We start from the raw sequence: 23,015 nt of genomic DNA, 5'->3' as shown, positions 1-23,015 counted from the left end.
AGAACTCCGTTTGAAGTTCCTCGAGAAAATCTCGGAAGGAGTTCTTTCTAGAGATGCACCGGATATTCGGTTACTATACACGCGCACTCATTTCGAACCTAGAAATGCGTCCGCGCGAACGTTCATTAAAAAACAGGTCAAACCTGCACAATGCGACCTGAAAAACCGAAATGTAGGTATAGTTCCGCCGGCCGAATATTCGGCAGCCGGATACCGGATATTCGGCCGAATGTCAAGCCGAATATCCGGTATCCGGCCAAATAACTATCCGTTGCATCTCTTCTTTCCACCACCTGATATAAGATACCTTACCAAATATAATTTCAGTGTGATGCAACCACACTGTAACTTTCCGATGTACGTAACTAACAAATTGTGGTGACGATATTGACGATTTCATTAAATATCCCCATCACCGTATATTGCCTCAAGTGATGTCCATTACTCCAATCGTATCGGTCCATTATAAATGCCTATACGTATTTAGTATTGGAAATGATGCTTGTCAATTTACTCAATTATTAGAATCGCGTATTATTACCAGGTGTTTTATCGCGTATTATTAACGGCCAAGAGCAGTAGAGACCTAGGTATATGCGACCCATACCAATAAGATATTATTCATTCTTATAAAAAAGACACGAAAACAAAACTATTAACATCTTTCCTGAAGGCATGCAAGGCACACATTTTTGACTCGACGTGATAGGCACGCAAAAATCTGTCGTGGCAGGGATTGTAAAAACAGGGTTGGTATTTGTTATGAAATTAAAGAAACAAAACAATATCTGGTAAAAAGGTAGATCTTGTTGTAGATATCTGGAAATGGAAATCTGACGCTCAAGCTTAGTATTTTCACTTACCTAATCGTGTCAATGGCATAATTTTAAGTATAAAATAGATTTTAAAACGTTGCTGGATATTGGACTAAGCTAACTCTGCGTCGGCAATGATGCTTCATATTTTGACATGACACATCTATAGGTACCTTGTCACTGCAAAGCCTGTGTAGATTAAGGCACTTCAAGTTACATGCCTATGTATGAGAATCTTTAGGTAGGTACTTATGACGCCTTTATTACGTAGGTATCTCGGTGCTTAGACAAAGTTTTTTTTTTCACTATTTGCAGCCTGATTTTGGCTCTTTCCGGCTTCATGTGGTCTGCTTTAATAGTATATTTTCTGGTTGACTGTACCCAACAAGGTTGAACGCATGCAGACGATCTGAGAGTTAATTGACACAAAGATCACGACAGAGCAGGTTGTGTGTTGCTGATAACATGGAACTGACTTGTGCCAATCACGTAAGTACCTATTTCATAATAAATACCTTCATATCGGGTGTGGCCTGTAATATGAGCAAAAAATTAAACTGTAGGCTGTACTCCTCATACTGACCAACATTTGTTCAGCGACTGTTAAAAATAACTTGTGGTTTGATTTTTAATACACTTTAAAGTTTATTCTAAGACGCAATGTATTGCGAATTTTGTTATGTTTAAGGCGTGACAAGCAACGTCAATCACAATGATATGGCGTGGCGATGGCGTCCAGTGAAGATAATATTTATTGTAGAACAAAAGTGTCACCGTTTGAGGAGTACAATCTATGTTTTAATTATTTGCTCATGTTACGGGCCACACCCGGTATATGTAGTAAAAATGTACGTCGCTTTCATAATCGTGTCATTATTAATGTTAAGCTAGCAAAACGCTATCTGCGTTATGTTATGGGAGCTGTTTATTAGGGGCTAGGAGTTAGGTAAGTAAATTGAATTTAATTATGCGCACATTAAAGTAAAAGAGTAAATAGGTACAATAATAAGATAGAATTAATGGACAGCAAACTGAAAAACTGGCCAAGTGCGAGTCGGACTCGTGCACGAAGGGTTCCGTGCCATTACGCAAAAAACGGCAAAAAATCACGTTTTTTGTATAGGAGCCCCACTTAAATATTTATTATTTTATAAATTCTGTTTATAAACAGAAATACGAGTACCTACATCATCTGTGAAAATTACAACTACATATCTAGCTATCACGGCTCATGAGATACAGCCTGGTGACAGAGGAGTCTCAGTAATAGGGTTCCGTTTTTACCCTTCGGGTTCGGAATTCGGAAACCTAAAAATGACTTCTAGATGCAGTCGAAGGAACACATTTTCCTTTAATTCTTTCAATGTATTTGAAAAAGGAGTACAAGCATTTTAAGAGCATTGTCCAGTGCTTTGAAAGCTCTAACGATGTGTTTGAGGCTCTTAGCAAAATCCCCCTATGCAAGCTTAGCACAGGAGAGCCACGACTGTATCTCGTCCGCGAGATAGACTGCCCGTCTTTTTCTAGCTGTATTCATTAGAGAGGGACGGGTATTCTATCTCGCGAGCGAGATACTGTTGTGGCACCCTTGTGCTAAGCCTACTGGTCCTACCAAGAAGAGAAGCACAAAAAAAGTCGGCCTTGAATTCATCGAAAATGAATCAGCCTGTCCCAATTTTTCTGACTAATTATGGCTTATTTATACAAGTGCAGGTTATAATTACGACAATTACATACGTATAATTATACATGCTATAGATGTCTCAACATATCAATGCCTTCGATTCAATCAGACCTGTCTTATCTGATTTTTTTTACTATTTAGTTGTACAAATTTATTACTCGGAACCTTATCTAGACTGTTCCAGAGATAGCTCGATTCTTCACGGTACATAACACTTGGCCATGAAGGTCGTTAAAATTAGTTGTTTCTATTTGTATTATGTACCAACAATTCGTTTTTAAATTATTTTGAGAATACAAATTATTAGGTACGTGAATGAATAGCTTTTCGCAATTGTATACAGTTTGTGCTTGATTGATATTTTACAAAAAAATACTTTTATTTAATAATCGAATATATAGAGATTTTTAAACATTTCTTCTTGGATACAATATCAATCTGCGGTATTGTTTATCTCTCACAGTTGCCAACGCATTGCTAAGCATATATGTAGGTACATATTAACTACCTTTAAGTTCATTATGTCATTATCATTAACCTTCCAGTGACATACTTAATAGTCTTAATCGTGATGTCCCTTTGCTGTCCATCCTATAAATGAGGAAAAATGAAGGGTATTTTATTCACAGAACAACCACACACAAACAGAGGTGGATCCAAAGATCAAACCGCCTCCACAACCGCCGCCAGCTGATGAGCCGGTTCAGAAATTTGTGAGGCACTACGATAAGGAACCCTTTGACTTTGTCTCAGAACGGAACCTGTCCAAGTCTACCAAGTAAGTCTCAAAAAATCTTTTTTCATGTACCTATTCTGCCCTCCTATATCTGAATAACGCTATCTCAAAAACAAATGATTATGAAAATGAAATTCTCAGTTATAGAAACTAAAGTATAAGTTAGCATGGAATTTTCTTTTGAGATAGCGCTTTTTGGCTTAGCAGGACAGTATATCTTCCCGGAATGAAAATTCAATGATTCCCTTTGTGAACATTTTTGGGGAACAGTAAAGTGTTTTTGCCTGGACTTGCAGGTAAATGATGGCAAAAGTAGGTATAAATAAAGTTTAGACTTGCTATTAGGTAGTATAATTAGTTCCTAACTTTAAAACGGATCTACTAAACCGAAAGTTTTGTACGGAACTCTAAAAATCGCACGTAAAATCGAATTTATGTTATAGTAAGGAAGTTTGTTTGGGACACCTAGGTACATACCTAATAAATATAGTTTCATATCGTAGACGACCAGATGCAAGCTACGGGGCTGTCCATAAATTACGTCATCGATTTTTAACGATTTTGGCCCCCGCCCTAAAATCATCCAAAAATCATGCTTCAAATCACCTCATTTCCTCCTACATCATGCTACCATCATCCGATGTCTAGCCCCCCCCCCCTATTAGTGATCGTCCATGCCGTTGACAAAGACGTGTCTTGTTTCATTACGAGTCAAGGGTTTAAATTTCATAGGTCAGTGATTCCGTAGTGATTTATCCTATTTACACCTATACCTTTTTGTGCTACTATGCTATTGGAGTTAGCACAATTTCTATCTTCTATAAGATACGCATAACTTAATCAGAACTATTTTATTAACCACATAGATTACACGATAATTTAATATTTCAGCGTCGTTGAATCGACTGGTCATCTAATAAAAGGATGCCTTGGAGGTGGCATATTAGGTATACATGAAGCGTATATGAAAGCAGGGCTATGGACTTCGCTTGTGCTGACGGTAGTCTACGGGTTCTATATCACGTACTGCGTACATGTGAGTACTTATGAGTTTTGTGTTTGATTTTACACGATATTACAACGTCTCCTGATGATATTACAAAAATAAATTTTTTGGCCCTCTAGTCCTCTACTGGATGGAACTTGTGCTACATAGATTAATTGTAATTGCCAAGGACGCGATTTCTCTGATTTTTATATGGTACAGTCAGCCAAGAAAGTGGTCTACCACTTTTCGACTCTATCATCTGATTGATAGAGTCGAAAGTGGTAGACCACTTTCTTGGCTGACCGTACCTTATATAAACAACAAACTTGCCTTTAACTTTGTAATTGCTAGCTTGTACGGGATTAATAATAACTTTAGACATATTGGCGGTTTTAAGTACCCCGCAAAACCTAAGAGTAGTCTATAGTATGAATTATCTCCGTTGATTTTTTCGGGCTCGGACGCTAATCTGTTAAAAAAAAGGTATTGTTTCCTTTATGCAGTGGTTATAATGCTTATTGCTAATAGCCCGGACGTAAGTAACGGGAACAAGCCCGTTTAAAAAGCAAATTTACCGTTCTAATTATATGGTTCAGATTCATGAAACAGCCCATTCGGAGATAACACGTTTTTGTTATCTCCAAAAACAAGACCACCCTGATTGTTCTCTGAACAAGCTATCATATGAATTTGAACCTTAATACTATCACGATAGTTGCTTTTTAAACGACATGGTTGCTTTGGCGCGTGCTGTAGACCGCTCTTAAAAGAAACAAAGGCTTTTGTTTAACGGATTAGCACCCGAACTCGAAAAAATCACCTGAGATAATTCATATATACTATACATTGAACATAATTTGTTTGAAAAGACAGTGAAGTAAGGGTCTCCCTACATATATCGACTAGGAAAAAACTTTAGGTTGTCTGCGCAATAAGTGCGAAAAAGTCGTCGTTCGGCTCGGCTCGCATCGGCCGGCGCGGCGCCTGCCGACGCCTCGACGGCTTTTTCGCTGTTATTGCTCGGACATGAAGCATTTTCTTATCGGCTTTTGCCGATTCCGCGTCGACATATATGTGGAACCCTTAGAACACATATCTTTCATTTCAGTTATTAGTAAAATCAGCGCAAGTGCTGTACCAAAGACTACATGTGACTACATTGTCGTACCCTGACGTGGCCGAGGCTGCCATGGAGATCGGCCCATTCCCCACACTGAGGAAATACAGTAAGTGGTTCAGGTAGGACATATTGCTTTCAAATTTATAACGTATCCAAACCAATCAACCAACTCTCTGAATGATTAAAATTATTATTGCAGAGTCACTGCATTCATTTCAAACATATCAGTAGGTAGCGTATGTAATCAATCATTAGTCATCAGTTTCTTTTTTCTTAACAGTATTTATTCTTTACTTATTAAAGTTTACTAGCGTAGAAATACGTCCTTTCTTTCCGAAAGCAGACGCTTTTTCAATTCAAGAAATATTACGGTTAAATATAATGATGTAAAATAAAATTGCGTGTGCATGCAAAAGCGACAGTTCTATTATAAATCAGGCCACTGACGAGCCTTCCAAATGGATGCCGTTACAATGGATTCATCCAAATGGACGGTATCCTAATATTAAACATTGTACGTTTTTGACATTCACGGACCGATTTTGGATTGCAGCCACGCAATTTGGACTGTTGGATAATTAAATTTCGCAGACGTCTAATGTCGACCGATGTTCGTTGATCAACACTTGTTTCAGGTACGCAGTAGACACAGTCATCTGCATAGACCTGTTCGGTGCCTGCTGCGTGTACCAGATCATCATAGCGAAGACGATCCTCCAAGTCGCCGAGGGTGTCGACGATGATATTAACAGGCTCCGGCTGTATGTGCTCATGCTGCTGGTTCCTATACTACTGATGTGCATGATAACCACGTTGAAGTACTTGGCGCCTTTTACGTTGCTTGCCGATGCGTTTATCGGTAAGTCTGGTCATGGTGTACTTTTTTTTTTAATTGGGAAGAAAATCTGTTATGGATATTTCGGCGCAGGGACAGCGCGGAGGTTATGTCGGGCTTGCACCGACTAAAAACCTCCCATTTGTCCTCCTCGGCGCATTTGGGACGGCTCTGAGGGGCTACCGCGAAAACCGAAATTCGTAAATTGCGGGGATCTTTCTCTTTTACTCCAATGAAGGCGTAATTAGAGTGACAGAGAAAAATGCCCGCAATTTGCGAACTTCGATTTTCGCGGTTATAGCCCTGGGATCTCCAATGAACGCGCCAGTGCCGTCCTAGCCATAACGCTAGACCCCTTTTTGGGTCCCCTCTTTTTTCACTCGCAGTCCCTAGCTGCGACCGTCTCCAACCCCGAGAACCCCTTTTAGTCGTCTTTTACGACAGGCAGGTGATACCGTAGCCGTATTCTTACGCCCGGGCTACTGAGGTACTGTTAGTTTACGTCGTTTTACGTCGTTACCTCACGCTTGAGATTGAGGTCAATCCCAAAGTACCTATTATAATTGTGGCGTAATGTGACTTAAACTAAACCCACACTACTCTAAGGCTTAGAGCATTTTGTAAAATAAAAGGAAATGTCATCGCTGTCATTTTCTTTACGAAACAGTCTGCCGATTTTTGCGGGGAGGGGACGACAAATGTATTGCTATTTCTACATGATTTGTACGTAACGTACCTACAAATAACCGTGTCAGTCCATACAAAAGTTTGCACAATTGTGCAGGTTTTTCGAGAGAGGGGTAAGCTCTTGATGGCCACTCCAGTTATTAAATGCTCTAAGCTCTAAGGAGGTCGCTCCTAAGCTGTTGTATACCATAGTCCCCCCCCACCTCGGGTCAAGTTCGGTTGCACTGTCATTGCACTCCGCGTATTTAATTATTATTTTCGAAAAATGACGTCGAAACTACTTGAAAACCTTATACGTAATTTACAAACAACTGTTACAACACTAGTGAACAAAGTGAATACTCTCGAAAGCAAGTTAAACGAGCAAAATTGCATGTTGAAAAAGCAAGTGATAAATGTTTGTCAGCTGTGTAAAGCCAGAGGTGACAGCGATTCAAACGATAACTGCCAATCGTCATCAACAGCGACTCAGCAGCCCTCGCCGACACCGTCGTCTGCGCATGCGCCGCCTGCCAAATCACAGAGACCTGCGCGCCTAGCGAAGACAAATGCAGTCGCCAGTATTAACAAGCACACGAGTGGAAAGAGGAAGGAACATATTTCTGCTTCTAAAGTGCGACACGACCCGAAGCCAAATGACCAATCACATAATACTCCCACCTCCGCCAATGACAGCAGAAACGCGTCAACTCCCGTTGGGGCCACGAAATCGGAAATCGCTCCGCTTATGAGCGGAACACCGCTCAGTACTCTCAGCCTTACTCAGGGCTCACCACAAAGGCTGGTGACTAATGATGACCAAGATGAATGTCACGACCAATCTTGGAAAGAAGCCACCTACAAAAAAAATAGAAAGTCGAAGTCCATTGTGGTAGGAACGGGGAAAATCGACGAGACTGAAAACAGTGCCGTCGTTAAAATATATACAAGCCTGGAGCTTCAAGCCGGATACAACTAAGGACAATATCCTACAATTTCTAAACAAAATTGAGAAATCTAATGATTACTTCGTCGAAAAACGGCAAATAAACTCCACCAGGCACTCCTCATTTATAATTGGTATTCCTAAGGACCTATTCGAACGCCTGAGCTCGCCGACTGTGTGGCCACCCGGTGTCAAGTTTGCAAACTGGTTTCTCGTCCGCTCCCGCCGCGCCACCGGGCTCGGCTCCGCAGTCTACACTACGCCGGCCAGCGAACAACAATAACAATGGAATGATTAGTGCATGTGAACGCCAATGTCATATACTATTACAAAATGTGCGTTGCCTCCGGAATAAGACTGTAGGTATTGAGTCCCTATTGCAAGGTAGTATTAAATATGATCTCCTACTACTCACTGAACATTGGATGCCACCTGACGAGTTAGTAGTAACAAATATAACTAATTATGTTTTAAGCTCACACTTTTGTCGTACAACTAGGCAACATGGTGGTGTATGCATATATGCACATACCGGGCTTACCGTTATTGACAGACCCGATTTATGTAGCTACTCCTTAGAAATGCATATTGAGATAGCCGCTGTACAAGTTGTAGATATATAAATGTAATTGTTGTTTGTGTATATCGTTCGAATACGGAGGGTAATTTCGACATATTTACTCATCAATTGGATTTATTACTTGGTCATTTAATTAATGAAAATGCAAACGTATTGATAATGGGTGACGTCAATGTAGACTTTATGAAACGGAGTAAACAAAGACGGGACGGGACATTCAAGAAATTTTAATTAGATATAATTTGGCATCAATGGTCAATTTTGCAACCAGAATTCAAGGTGAGTCTAAAACTTGCCTAGATCATGTGTACACTGATATTCCTAGGGATTTAATTTCGACTTATCCACTGGACACGGGCCTAAGTGATCACTGTGCCGTTTGCTTTAAAATGTCGATAGTGTCATCATTAGGGATTGCAATCCGGTCCGGCGGATCCGGTAATCCGGCCGGATCCGGCACATTTTTCATGATACCGGATCCGGCAAAATTCACCGGATCCGGTCCCGGATCCGGTAAAGTGAAATAAAGCGCTAAAATATAAAATAACAGCTTAAAACACTGCTAAAATTTAAAAGTTCTCGCCAGTATTCGAATTTTCTCGCTCGCAAACAGCAACACAACAACTTGTTTGTTAGTTGACGCCTGTCTTCTCATCATCATCATCATCATTTCAGCCTATATACGTCCCACTGCTGAGTACAGGCCTCCTCTCATGCGCGAGAGGGCTTGGGCTATAGTCCCCACGCTAGCCCAATGCGGATTGGGGACTTCACATACACCTTTGAATTTCTTCGCAGATGTATGCAGGTTTCCTCACGATGTTTTCCTTCACCGAAAAGCGACTGGTAAATATCACATGATATTTCGTACATAAGTTCCGAAAAACTTATTGGTACGAGCCGGGGTTTGAACCCGCGACCTCCGGATTGAAAGTCGCACGCTCTTACCGCTAGGCCACCAGCGCTTTTTTTTAGCCGACGAAATATGTGACGTGAGATTTCCGTGCACCGTAAGTACTGGATTGGTTTATATTCAGTTTATTGTGTTGTTACATTGTAATTTAATGTACATGTTCGTTTTATTTTGTACAAACCATTTTAGCCCACTTATAATAAGTGTTACCTGCATTTAAAATATAATGAATAAATATTTATAAAATTAAATAGAGAAATATATGTTGACTTTTGACGACCGGTCTGACCTAGCCAGTGGGTAGTGATCCTGCCTGTGGAGCCGCGATCCTGGGTTTTCGAATCCCGGTAAGGACAATTATTTGTGTGATGAGCACAGATATTTGTTCCTGAGTCATGGTTGCTTTCTATGTATTTAATTTTAAGTATTTGTATATTATATATCGTTGTCTGAGTACCAACAACACAAGCTTTCTTGACCTTACCGTGGGGCTTAGTCAATTTGTGTAAAAATGTCCTATAATATTTATTTATTATTATTATTTATATGTTATTTTGTTATTATTATGCTACTAAATGTACTTGTATAGGTATACACGTTTATTGATTTTGTTTGCTAAAACTAAAATGGTTGAATTGAGAGCACCTTTTTGTTGGAAATGTGAGTTGGGCTATAGATAGTTTAAGAGAAAAAGAAGATTTTATTTGTGGTTAAGTAATGAAAACGTTGTTTTTTGAAACTTAAAACAGCCGTCATCGAATTAAACTGTTGTGAGACATACTAACATTGAATAATTTACGGTTTAGACTCACTTGTTTTTAGTCACTCGCGCGACATGTTTCGGAGAGCCTATAGGTCTCCTGTTAAGACACCCGTTTTATTAATCCATTAAAAAATATCCTTAACTTCGCATATAACGCTAAAAACATGATAAAATACATGACTTGATGAATTTTTTATCCGCAATACCAATCCGGCCGGATCCGGCCGGATCCGCCGGATTGAGGCCAAAATCCGGCCGGATCCGGCCGGATTCAAAACCAGTCCGGATTGCAATCCCTAGTCATCATATAACCAGACTAGGCATGTAACTAAGAGAATAACTAATGAAACGCACTTAGCGCGGTTTTTTGAAAATGTAAGGAACACTGACTGGTCTAGTTTCTCGCAACGTAATACAGGCGACTTCGATGCAATGTTTACAGGTTTACTTAGTAAATTTGAGATGTTTTGCCCAGTTAAAAAGGTACCCATTAGACCGAAGGATAGGATGTGGTCGAATCCGGAAACTACTAAAAGCAAGGAATTCCTTCTATTATTAGGTATGCTAGTTAGACACTACCCAGATAATCAAAATCTTATACAGTTTACTAAATGCTATACATGCAAACATAATGCTTTATTAAATAGAACAAGAAAAACGTTCATAAATAATAAAATTGAGTGTAGCTCTAATAAGACTCGTGCCCTTTGGGACGTCATTAAGGCTGAGACCAACAAAGGCCGAGTTTCTAGGGACGAGTTCTGCGTGCTGCGTCGAGCGGTGTGCGGCGAAAATGGCTCCAGTCGGGAGCTGGCTGACGTGCTCAACCAACATTACCTGAGCGTGGTGCACGACACCCTTCTGCGCCCGTGCATACAGGAAGCGCTTCGCCTACTCCGCGCTACCTACTCATCCCTAGCGTCCACAATGTTCATGGCTCCTTTCACAACGCAGGAAATATTGACAATCATAAAGTCGGTCAAAGCGAAAGGAACTAAGGATATATATGGCTTCCCGACAGCTATACTTCACAGTTTACCGCACAATTTTCTTCACCAACTATGTGAACATTTTAATGACGCAATACTCAGTGGTAATTATCCCGAATCCCTTAAAAAAATCAGAGTTACCCCAGTTTACAAGGGAAAAGGTAGTAGGGATACAATGAAAAATTATCGTCCAATATCACTTGTTCCAGCACTGTCCAAGATATTTGAATCAGGCTTATGCAATAGGCTTGCACATTTTTTCAATACCAAAGGTGTACTCTGCGGTGACCAGTATGCATATCGCGCGGGCCGATCAACCCTAGGTGCGGTGCGCATGCTACTGGAAACCGTATTAGACCATCTAGAGGCAAAAAATTACGTTGCTGCTATATTTTTTGACTTGTCTCGTGCATTCGACCTAGTAGACCATGAGTTGATAGCGGCGAAGCTTGAACATTACGGTGTCCGGGGTAAGGCCCTGGATATAGTAAGGTCGTTCCTAGCCCACCGCGTTCAAGTCACTGATGTCAACGGGGAGAATTCTGTGTGTGGCTCAGTCGGAGATAGGTCTGTCCCCCAGGGCTCAAATGTCGGAAATAGTATATTCGCGTTACTGATGAATGACTTGCCGTTCCCAAGTCCTATTGCAAAATTCATCATGTATGCGGATGACATATGTGCAATAATCCACGGTCGTAGCCAAGAGGAACTGCAGTCGAATGCTAGGGACATAATTCTAAAATTACTGCACTGGTTTCAAGCTAACGGCATGCAGTTAAATATTGAGAAAACTAATCTCCTCCAATTCTCACTCAATAATAGGGTACAGTTACGGCTAGATTTGACCGTTAACGGGGTGCAAATAGAACCCGTAGACTATGCTCGTTATGTTGGCTTTTGTTTCGATAGCAGTTTGCAATGGAGCCAACAGATTGACGCGATCTGTAAAAAATTGAATTCTGCCTTCTACGCTATCGGACGTCTAAAGCACACGTTATCGGAACAAGGCCAGCTGACAGCATATTATGCATATTTCCATGCACACCTAACGAGAGGAATTGACCTTTGGGGCCTGGCGGCTGATAGAGACCGACCATTCATCCTACAAAAAAAGGTAATTAGACTGATATCACGAGTCCCTCAGGACGAACCTGCACGGCAGCTATTTGTTAACCTTAAGGTAATGACTGTACCTTCGCTCTTTATATTTGAGATAGGTAAATATGTGAGAAATAACCTTGATGAGTTTCCTATAAGCAAGACCTACTCTGCGAGAAGAAAACCTGCACTGTCGGTACCCACGCATAGACTCCAGAAGTCAGGGAAGTCCTTAAAGGTAGTAGGTGCCAAAATATATAATAAATTACCTGAGGTAATAAAAGAATTGAGTAATGAACGACGCTTCACACGTGAACTCAAAACGTTTTGCACAACAAAAGCATACTACTCGGTGAAAGAATTTTTGGATGAATGACTAAATATGTCGAAAGTCGAAACCATGAATGAATAGTATGTATAGGTATAATTATAACTTTCATGACATGTCATCTTTATTCAATGAAATTGTGTTCAAATTATGTTTAGTATAATTCATTAATCATTATATTTAATCTAACTTGCATTGAAGCGTAATTGACTTGTATATAAATGTAACATTCATTTAATATTATAATAATATGTTTGTTCCCCTAATTGTAAATAATTTATGAATATGACGATGTACAATTAATACAAATAAAATATATTCTATTCTATTCTATTCTATTCTACCAACCATGACAATATATCTTCTTTCAGTGATATGTGTAGTAGCGACATTATACTACAGCATGCTCGACCCCCCACCAATCAGCACCATCCCTGCTTGGAAGGATGGCTTGGGCCTGTTCGAGTTCAGTGGCATTGCCATCTTCAGCATGGAAGGCATCGGGGTCTCGCTGCCTATTGAGAACAATATGAAAGATCCCCTCAAGTTCACCACGGTGCTTTGCGCTAGTAAGTACATTTTCATTTCTCATGCTCTGAAAGAGGGTCATTATTGTTCTAAAAGGTGTGCAGAAAATGATACGTTTCTGCACTTCAAGTAAGATTTTATTAATTTTTTTACGATAAGCAATTAAAATTTGGGTAGAAAATTTCCATTCTGATATTTATATTTGACTCCCCATTCCATAAATGATACTTTTGCCTAAATTGTTAATTGAAAGTACCCTCAAAAATACTATAAAAAATCATACTTAGTCATGTTTTTAAACAAAACACATGCATTTTACTTTCCTGGTATTCAAAAGGAAAAGTAGAGTGTTTAACTCGGGTGAAAGGCATCATTTCAGCCTCGGACTATTGGCGCTCTCATTGCGTTCGAGCGCCAAACTACCTCGGAAGAAAGGCGTGCCTTTCATCACTTGGTAAACAATCTACTATTTTTGGTAACTAGCAACATCTTGAAGGACGACATGGGGCTGTTCCAGCTTAGTGGTATCGACATCTTTGGTGTGAAGAACATCTTGAACTCGCTGAATATTGAAAACACTATGAAAGATGCTTACGAGCTTACCTAATACCATTTCTCTCCCATCTTAATCGTATCTTACGTGGCGTGGGTAAGACGCCTTGGGCTGATCAACTTTGGTGAGAAAAGTCCAATACATTTCAGCGAACGTCATAAATATTAGATGGTTTGGTGCAATTGGCTCTTAATGGCTTAACTGAAATAAATTTTAATTTTGTTAGAATGATATTTGGCACTGCTTTGGTCTACAAAAATATTTACTATGATACTTATCCATGTATCAAATAATCAGTTTTTTATATACCAATAACCTTTTTCTGTTTTATTTGTAGGTATGTGCGTAGTGGTTTCATTTTTGATCTTAGTCGGTTTTTTTGGCTACTGGGGATTTGGAGAACTTTCGATATCACCAGTGACTCTGAACTTCCCTATCAATAGCGCGTAAGTATAAATACCTACCCATATATTATTAAGGTTGACTCGGGTAATTCCGAATGTCGAAAACTGTCGGATAATTCCGAAAAGAGACTTTTATTATGATGGAATTAAGGGTGATTTTCATCTGATTTTCGGAATTATCCGACATTCGGTATTACCCGAATACACCTTATACTCTTTGTACCTATGTAGTTTTTTTTAGGTGACAAAACCTAAAAGGTATACAAAAATACCATAGAACTCTTTTATCTAACTCCGACATATAGGTACATTTTAACTATAAAACTAGTTCTCATTTTTTTAAATAGGTAGGTAGGTACATACGCAATTTGAATATACAGGGTGTTTGGTACATCGTTTGCCAAATTAAAACGGCGGATAGGTCGAGTCATTTGCTATCTTCTCATGCCTAGAAAAACAAAATTGGCCATGGTTCTTTTTACTACTACCTAAGTAAAAAATCGGAATTAACATAAAACTGACATAGAAGTGTTTTTTTTTTTTGCGTCAATTAAAACATTTCTAGGCCAGAGAAGATAGCAAATGACTCAGCCTATCTGCCATTTTAATTTGTCAAACAATGTACCAAACACCCTGTATTCTGGCACTAGATTAAAATATAAAAGTTAACCTTCCATAATAGAAAATTTGGATTTCGTGCAAAGAATATAATACTCACTATAGGAGATTTCATGCCCTTTTTAACCGCCTTCAAAAAAAAAGGAGGTTTGGCCCGTATGTATGTATGTATGTATGTAAGATTGTATGTATGTATATTTGTTCGCAATTATCTCGCGTTTGGCTGAACCGATTTTGATGCGGTTTTCAGAAAAGTGTTTGTCTATTGATAAAGTGGGTGTGTGTGTAACTCATACTCACAAAAATATTATCGTGTCTACTTTACTAACCGCTTAGCAAGTGTGAAATTAACGAATTAACGCATATCGATATTATTTTACAGGATTCCAGTAGTCCTAAAGTGCCTAATGGGCATAATGATATTCATAACGTTCGCGCTAAATTTCTGGGCGCCTTTCAACCTGGTATGGCACTACATGTCAAAGAAACACGACCCTAAGAAGCACTGGCTATGGGAAAGAGTATACAGAGCAGTATTCATCGTTATTATTAGCGCTATCGCTATTGGCTTCCCTAATATTGGAAATTTGATGGGTTTGGTAAGTAATTTAGTGATTTAATCTAAAATAAATATTGTTATATGTGGTGGATGGTGGCGTTGTTTATATAGAGTAATTAGGTATATTCTACGTAATTAATAATGCCAATGATACCACTTAAAGATTTTTTATAAACAGATTGCGAATACAAAAGAAATTCGTCGTCTTTTTCTGGAAAGCCATAGCTAATAGGCTCTATTAAGGTGCTTTCCAGGAAATGTAGTTTCACTGCTAATTTCCAAAGAAAAATCCCTACATTAAGGAACAATAAGTATGTAAATAACCATTTAATCGATATTTTGTTCTACACGCAATCTCCAGAAGGTACTCCAGCTTGTCTATAAGCTGCCCACAGACAAAACATCCTCTAGACTGAGCATAGTCGCGGTACCCCCTCTGCCACGCATACGGTAATTTTACTCCATGTTCGAGTCGAAAGTGTCTTTGTGTGACGTCCGTGTCTTTGAACGGACCAATCACGGCACGGGATTTCGCTCCCCTCGTCCCGCGCACCCCCACATTTTTGGCATCATCGGTTGTATGAAATAATTGCTCTTAACTCGGTCTAGAGAGGATTCCTAGTCTATGAAGCTGCCTAAAGCCACCCAAATAGTACCGAAATTGCCTATTACAAAATAAAAAATATTGATAAATTGATAATAGTTTTTTGTTACAGCTCGGAGCTTTTTGCCTGTCAAATATGGGGTTCATCTTCCCCGCCATCATTGAACTACTTGTCATTTGGGAGGACCCAGGGCTAGGCAAATACAAATGGCGGCTATGGAAAAATGTCTTAGTGCTACTAGTAGGCGTACTGTTCTTTTTTGCCGGGACTTATTCAAATTTAAAAGGACTAATATCTAACTTATAACGACCCGTGATGTACACACAGCTGCAAAAGTGCACGGACAAAAAAAATTGTCTGTGTCCATACAATTTTTCAGCTCGTTGTTAGTACAGTCACCTGCAATATGATGTTACTCTTCGAAGACCGCCGCAAAAAAATGTGACACTCTCTTATGGTTCTACAGAAAGTAGCTCAATTTGAGCAGCAGCGTCTGGAAGACCTGGATGCTAAGCGTCATATCCGCAAGACGCGACCTAAGCCCTCCTACACATACACCCGCAACTCGACTGGACAACTCCATTGCGCATCGTGTGACCGCATCTTCAAGACAAAGTTTGGTTTTGCGAGCCACATAAGGGCATTTCATAATCCGGATAAGAATTGTTGATGGAGTCGCCATTGCCGGATACGGCAAGGAAGAGGTTCTACAAATAAGATCGTGTCTGGGGGCCGATTTTTGAATTTCGAGCGCTCGATTTCGTCACTCGAAAATCGGCGGAAAACAGCGAAATGCTAATTTTTGAAATACGAGCAATAGAAATTGGGAATCGAGTGGTATTGACCACTCGTTTTCAATTCTATTAGTAGAATTTAAATGCCGGGTACTGGAGATATTATTGAACTAAATACACGAAACCGAGCGGTCGAAATTCAAAAATCGATCCCCAGATATTTTTACGATCTTCGTTGTGTAGCAAATTATTGCAGGACGACGTCAAAAATAGGTTTAAATTTTTCGGTTATTACCTACAAAGTATTCTTACCATAGTAAGATGCAAAACTGTAAACATATCTTTGACGTCAACTGTAAAAGCTAAATACAGATGTAGGGCATAATTATTTCCATTGTATTTTCACGGAAAAGTACGAACGTGTCTTGCTTTTTCTGTTGGTCTCGTACAAAAATTACTGAGGTTGACTAAAGTAGCATGACCAATACGAATGTTTCCGAGAAAATACGAGAAAATACGATGGAAAACAATTATGCACTACATCTGTAATATAAATATGTAGTATAACAAGTACTTACGTAACATCCTTTCTTAACGCTTTAAATGGAATAGCCAGAAACCTAGAAAATATTATAACATTTATAACGTAACCAAAATACATGTACTTATGAAATATTAAATTTGAATTTCTCCGCCTCGGATGCTACTCGAACTCGCGATTCAGGGATGTTATGGGGCCTAGCCAACATGGCAATCGTTGGTGGAAAACTGTCAGTCCAATACATTTGTCATCTTGGCTAGGCTCAGTAGGCTCTCAGCTCACAGCCAGCAGTTACAGCTCTAGTGTTATATGTTATAGTTAGATAACTATTGTCATTTATTCTAGTAAGTCCCTGCAAAATTACAATTAGGTTTACGTATTTGAGATACCTACCTACATATAAAGTTTTTTTTAATAGCTGTATTTATTTTAACTCACCTAACCTAATCTAACACTCTGTAATGTAATAAAAACAGCCTCAAAGAAAAACCACTTCTAACCAATCAACCAGCCAACCAAAAAACAACACAACGGTTACCTCAATTAATAAATGACGATGACGACGACGATGATGATATTGATGATTGATGATGATGCTGATGATGATTAAATAAACTCCTCTTCCTCAAATCTACATATAAATTCGCAAATAAATCCCCTTTACGTAGGAAGAAGGTATAGTGAAAAAAAAACCGGCCAAGTGCGAGTCGGACTCGCGTTCCAAGGGTTCCGTACATTACACAATTTTTAAAAATGTATTTTTTAATGTGAAACGTGACTGAAATCTCTTTACAAAAATCCGTAGGGGTCGGATCAAAAACTAAGTAATTAAGTCCGACTCACGCTTGACTGTACATTTCTAATAGGTTTTCCTGTCATCTATAGGTATAGATCTATTTGATGTATTTTTTTCAAAATTTTAGACCCAGTAGTTTCGGAGATAAAGGGAAGGGAATGGTCATTTTTTGCCTATTCTCTTGAATTACTTCTAAACTGTTTATTCGAAAATTATAAAAAAATATATTTGAGATCCTTATAATAAGCTCTTTCATTTGATATGTAACATGATATAGTTTGAAAAACTTAATTTTTTAATTTTCTCATTTACCCCCCAAAAGTGGCCCCCATGTTAAAAATTAATTTGTTTACGTTTCATGTCCATATTTGGGTCACAAACTTACATATGTGTAGTGTACCAAATGTCAACTTAATTGGTCCAGTAGTTCCGGAGAAAATCAGCTGTGACAGACGGACAGACAGACAGACAGACAGACGCACAGACGCACGAGTGATCCTATAAGAGTTCCGTTTTTTTTCCTTTTGAGGTACGGGACCCTAAAAAGAGGTCTGGAGGGAAAGTGTCTTAAAACATTAAGTTAGCTCATTTTACTTAAAGAAAGCATTCTTTTATTTTTTTTAAAGAAACAAAACTGCGTTCTGCAACTGGTTTTAAGGCACTTTCCATCCAGGTCCCATTATTTTTTCCATCCTGTACCTAGGTATAGTCGACGTCAAAAAATGAGTAGGTAGGTACCTACACTTCTGCACTTATAGCATTTTTCTATTTTTCAAACAGCATGGGTAGGTACGGTGACACATTTCACGGCAAATGATGATGATGGAATTTTCTTTTGCAGAGTAGGTCTTTTTGAGTCGCATATTACATATTATATGGGAGCCAATGAAATTTTTAAATACTTACGCGCCACTAAGTATTAGGTTCTCCTTCCGTGAATATATCTTACTAGACGGGCCCGCAGCTCCGCTCGCGTAAATGAAATAGTGTGTCAATTTAACCCTGCTAGGGTTCATAAAATTGTGATAGGAATTTCTTATTTGTACCCGTTATTTGGATAACTTAATACGCAAAATATCTGAAAAAAATTATGTGATTTGATAAAAGGCAAAATTATACATTTTCATCTACGTAGTTATTTATTTAAAACTCGTTTCAACATAAAATTATTATTTATTTTTATAAGCCTAATTGCAAAAACGTTCATTAGATTAATTTCCGCCTTAAGACGAATATGGACGACCACCGCCCATAAATCGCCTTTTGGTACAAACGTACGTACTCCCCATTTCCCTTTCTGAATACTAACATTACTTACTACGGTTATGTGAATCCTGGCCTCCGAGAAAAGATCACACCATGTTTCTCGGTCTTGCGATAGCTCTCGCCAGTCCCCATGGCCGAGGATAAGCAGATCTCGAGCAACTACGTCGTTCCAGCGGTAGGTACCTATGACGTCCAATTGGGCGTCTCCCATTTCGTTGTCCCAAGTACGCTCTCGTCACGGCACGATCCTCTCCCATTCTCTCTAAATGTCCGAGCCAATGTAAGCTTAGCCACTTTTGTCTCTCAGTATTCCGCCAGTATATCGGAACACATCCTTATTTCTATAGCAACAGAGTTATATTACGATATTTGGCCGACTGCTGACTGTACGTTTGCTTATTTTCACCAGGTCGTTTCGCTCAAAAATATCTGAACATGCACTTAAATTTTATCTACCTACATTATAACTTGCTATCAACTTTGTATTTTTGGCCCATCTGTAGTAGTAAATCTGAATAATATAACTCAAAAAGAAATTTAAAACAACAAAATACAAATTACTATTGATATTGTGTCATTATCAGTCATTATATGGCATGTCACTCGTATGGGCATAAACTAAGGTAAAAGGTTGAGGTCGACACCACTTTTTATTTTACTTCGTGTAAAAAAACTTCGAAATAAGTGTATATCAACATGACAAACATAATTTAGGTTACTTTAACTTACGGATAATTTGGTCTAGTCTGTAGCACCGCCAAACGAAAGCAACCGAGAGTTGCCGAGAGATGGCCGAATAAAGTTATTTTGAAAATTTCATTTGCTTATTGTAAATTAAATACGCATCAAAAGCGATAAATTTTATGTTCTAGTTATATTCTCATATTTAGATAATAGATTTAAACAGTTTTTTCTTATCATACGTGTAGTGTTTGTTATTACCTACACTGTATCCACTAGTTCCACTACACAACCATGAATATCGGCTCCTCGGCTACGCTACGTGACGCGACTCAGCTTCCTCATCTTACATGCGACTGCGCGCTTGCAGCCTCGCAGAGTCCGTGTTCGTGCGCAGGAGACGACAGATATACGCATCTCTTTCGCACGTATACTACATCCCTTCCTTATTGTTAAGTTTGTTGTATTAATATTTTTGGATTATTAAATAAAACAGTAATTTCAATAATCATCATTATTTATTTATTTTTAATCATTATTTTAACACAACTACTATTTTACTGCTTCGTTAACTTCCTGAGTACTTTATTTATTTATATATTTAGCAATATTTTTGCGCTTCATGTATTAGCATTACTTCACGTCTTAATCTTATCCCTTATAAAATTTTAAGATATATATTTAATTATCTGATTCGCCACCATTCGTCTCTGTCATCTCTTCGTCCAAGATTTTCCATTGTCCTTCGACCTTTTTTAAATGCATCATGTTTCTTCTCAGTCTTTGTCCAGTTTCGTTATTTTCAATGTTTACATCTCCGCCTTTAGAAGATACTACAGTGTGACGGGTTGGCTCATAATTTGGAGCTAACTTATTTGTCTTATTCATATTTTTAACATAAACCTCATCCCCTACTTTTATGTTTCCATCCTCAACTCTTCTCTTCTTGTTCGCGTATTCTTTTCCTTTTTCTTTTTGCTCTCTGTCCCTGTCTCTGACGTCCATATCTTGGTCTTTATAATTATATTCAAACGTATCTATCATCGGTATCTTGTCTCTAAATTTCCGTTGGAAAAATAATTCCGCTGGCGTCTTTCCCGTAGTCGTATGGGGAGTACTATTATACATAGTCAGATATTCCAAAAGCGAATCTTTCCAGTTCTTTTTGTCAATTTGACTTATCTTTAAACGTTTAATAATGTCTCTGTTCTGGCGTTCCACCTCTCCATTTTGCTGGGGCCAATAAGGGATAGTGTTGAACAAATGGATGTCATTATTTTGGCAAAAATCTCTGAATTCCTGGCTAACGAACTGTTTACCGTTGTCCGCCGTAATCGTGATTGGACATCCTAGTCGACTAAACATTTCCTTCAATATAGCTATCATAGCCTTGCTTGATATATCGCGGCAAGCCTTTATTTCTTTATACCGCGAATAGTAGTCGATTACTACCAGAAGGTAATCCCCAGACGGCAAAGGACCTAAGAGATCAATTGCAATATCAACCCAGGGGTGTGTTGGCAATTCCCTTCTCTTGATCGGATTTGGGGGATTTGGTGCTGAAACAAGTGTGCATCCTTTACACGACTTCACCAGTCTCTCAACGTCCTTGTCGTACCTGGGCCACCATACTTTAGCTCTAAGCCTAGCTTTCATTCCAACGACTCCAGGATGACCTTCGTGGGCGGCTTCTAAAACCTTTTCTCGCAGTGTTTTTGGTATAACAATTTTACTACCCCTTAAAAGAATATCGCCACAAAAACACAACTCGTTTTCTAAGATTTTGTAACTCTTTATTTGTTGGTCCCACATCCGAGTCCTCTTTAGAACTGCTTTCTATTTCTTGTAGCGATATTGCTACTGGCCTTATCTGTTCTACTATGTTTTGTACAAAATCTTTTCCTTTAGTGTTGCTGTTCCGTTCGTCGAGGTTCTTACATAGTCTGGAAAGGGAGTCGGCAATGTTGGTTTTTCCTGGACGATATATAACTTGAAAGTCGTATGACTGTAGACGTAATATCCATCGTTCGATACGAGCACATGGTTTAGCTTTCGGTCCGAATATCACCTCTAAAGGTTTATGATCGGTTATGAGTTCAAATCTTTTCCCAAAAAGAAACATATGAAAGTGCTCCACTGCCCATACCAAAGCTAGAGCTTCTTTTTCTGTTTGGCAATAACGTCTCTCGCACTCCGTTAAGGTTCTGTTGCCGTAAGCTATTATGCGTGGACCAGCTTCACTTGTTTGTACCAAGATCGCGCCGAGGCCGACAGGACTAGCATCTGCGAATACCATTGTTTTATTTTTAACATTATAGTATCCCAAATTAGGTATTTTAGACAAAGCCGTTTTCAAATTGTTAAATGCTGTTTCATGATTTTCCTTCCAGAGCTCTTGGATGTTCGCATTTCTGCCTGTCCTGTGCCTTAATAATTCCTTCAGGGGTTCAGTAATTGTGGCCATATTTGGTATCCACTTCCCTACATAGTTGACGAGTCCTAAAAAACTTTGCAATTCTGAGATTGTTCGGGGTGCTCTGAAGTCCATAATAGCCGATACGTATTTATCTAGTGGTCGAATTCCTTCATTACTTAGTTCGTGTCCTAAAAATTGAATTTTATTAACGTTGTAGATACATTTTTCTTCTTTCAAAACGATATCATGCTCTTTAAGTACCTTCAGCACATTCTGAAGTCTGACATCATGTTCCTTTTGATCTTCGCCATAAACTAATATGTCGTCAATAAAGTTGACAACTCCCTCACATCCAATTAATACGCGTTCAAGAGTTTTTTGAAATATTTCAGGAGCGCATGTAATGCCGAACATTAATCTTTTGTATCTATATACACCTTTTCCAGATATGAATGTCGTTATATCCCGTGAGTTTGGATGGATTTCTAGCTGGTGGAATGCGTCCTTAATATCTAATTTACTGAACACTGTAGCATTCCTAAACTTTGGTAGTAGTTGGTCCATAGTCGGTAATGGATGATTTTCTCTTTTAATCGCTTTATTTGCACGTCTCATGTCAACGCAAAGCCGAATGTCACCGTTTTCTTTGATTACAGGCACAATAGGGGATATCCAACTTGGGGGGCCATGGACTTCTTCTATAATATCTTTTTCCAGTAGTTCCGTAATTTTTTCCTCGACTTTGGTTTCTAGAGGTATTGGAATTCTACGGTAAGGCTGAACGATTGGTTTAATTTTATCGTCGATGGGTATTTGAATCATAATATTTTTAAGTTTAGGGAATGGCTTTAGT

General features: G+C 38.9%; 2 protein-coding genes across 3 annotated transcripts; one reads left to right on the top strand and one right to left on the bottom strand.

Annotated features, from left to right (window-relative positions):
• Positions 1 to 1,172: 1,172 nt before the first annotated feature.
• Positions 1,173 to 17,418, top strand: LOC134667340 (proton-coupled amino acid transporter-like protein pathetic). 2 transcript variants are annotated; one of them, XR_010098628.1, is made up of 10 exons: positions 1,173 to 1,304; positions 3,129 to 3,277; positions 4,127 to 4,271; positions 5,332 to 5,462; positions 5,979 to 6,202; positions 12,833 to 13,030; positions 13,880 to 13,988; positions 14,947 to 15,163; positions 15,840 to 16,185; positions 16,433 to 17,418. XR_010098628.1 is itself a non-coding variant. In XM_063524698.1 (9 exons), the coding sequence occupies exons 1-9, from the start codon at positions 1,281 to 1,283 to the stop codon at positions 16,032 to 16,034; spliced, it is 1,392 nt and encodes a 463-aa protein (XP_063380768.1). In that variant the 5' UTR covers positions 1,173 to 1,280; the 3' UTR covers positions 16,035 to 17,418. The 2 variants fall into 2 exon arrangements, 1 of the variants encoding a protein (XP_063380768.1); XM_063524698.1 differs by having other exon boundaries at positions 15,840 to 17,418.
• A 3,009-nt stretch (positions 17,419 to 20,427) lies between these two features.
• Positions 20,428 to 21,402, bottom strand: LOC134667757 (uncharacterized protein K02A2.6-like). The gene has a single exon (XM_063525174.1). The coding sequence runs from the start codon at positions 21,400 to 21,402 to the stop codon at positions 20,428 to 20,430; it is 975 nt and encodes a 324-aa protein (XP_063381244.1).
• Between the last annotated feature and the right edge of the window lie 1,613 nt (positions 21,403 to 23,015).

Source organism: Cydia fagiglandana, chromosome 9 (assembly GCF_963556715.1).
Source record: "Cydia fagiglandana chromosome 9, ilCydFagi1.1, whole genome shotgun sequence".
In the NCBI taxonomy this organism is placed as follows: domain Eukaryota; kingdom Metazoa; phylum Arthropoda; class Insecta; order Lepidoptera; family Tortricidae; genus Cydia; species Cydia fagiglandana.
This window is presented reverse-complemented; position numbering and strand designations above follow the sequence as displayed.

Excerpts from the sequence above, each read along its gene's own strand:
- LOC134667340 (XM_063524698.1), top strand. The coding sequence starts at position 1,281 with ATGGAACTGACTTGTGCCAATCAC. Across the intron at positions 3,278-4,126 it reads AACCTGTCCAAGTCTACCAA|CGTCGTTGAATCGACTGGTC; the intron begins GTAAGTCTCAAA and ends TTAATATTTCAG. Across the intron at positions 15,164-15,839 it reads TTGGAAATTTGATGGGTTTG|CTCGGAGCTTTTTGCCTGTC; the intron begins GTAAGTAATTTA and ends TTTTTGTTACAG.
- LOC134667757 (XM_063525174.1), bottom strand. The coding sequence starts at position 21,402 with ATGAAAGCTAGGCTTAGAGCTAAAGTATGGTGGCCCAGGTACGACAAG.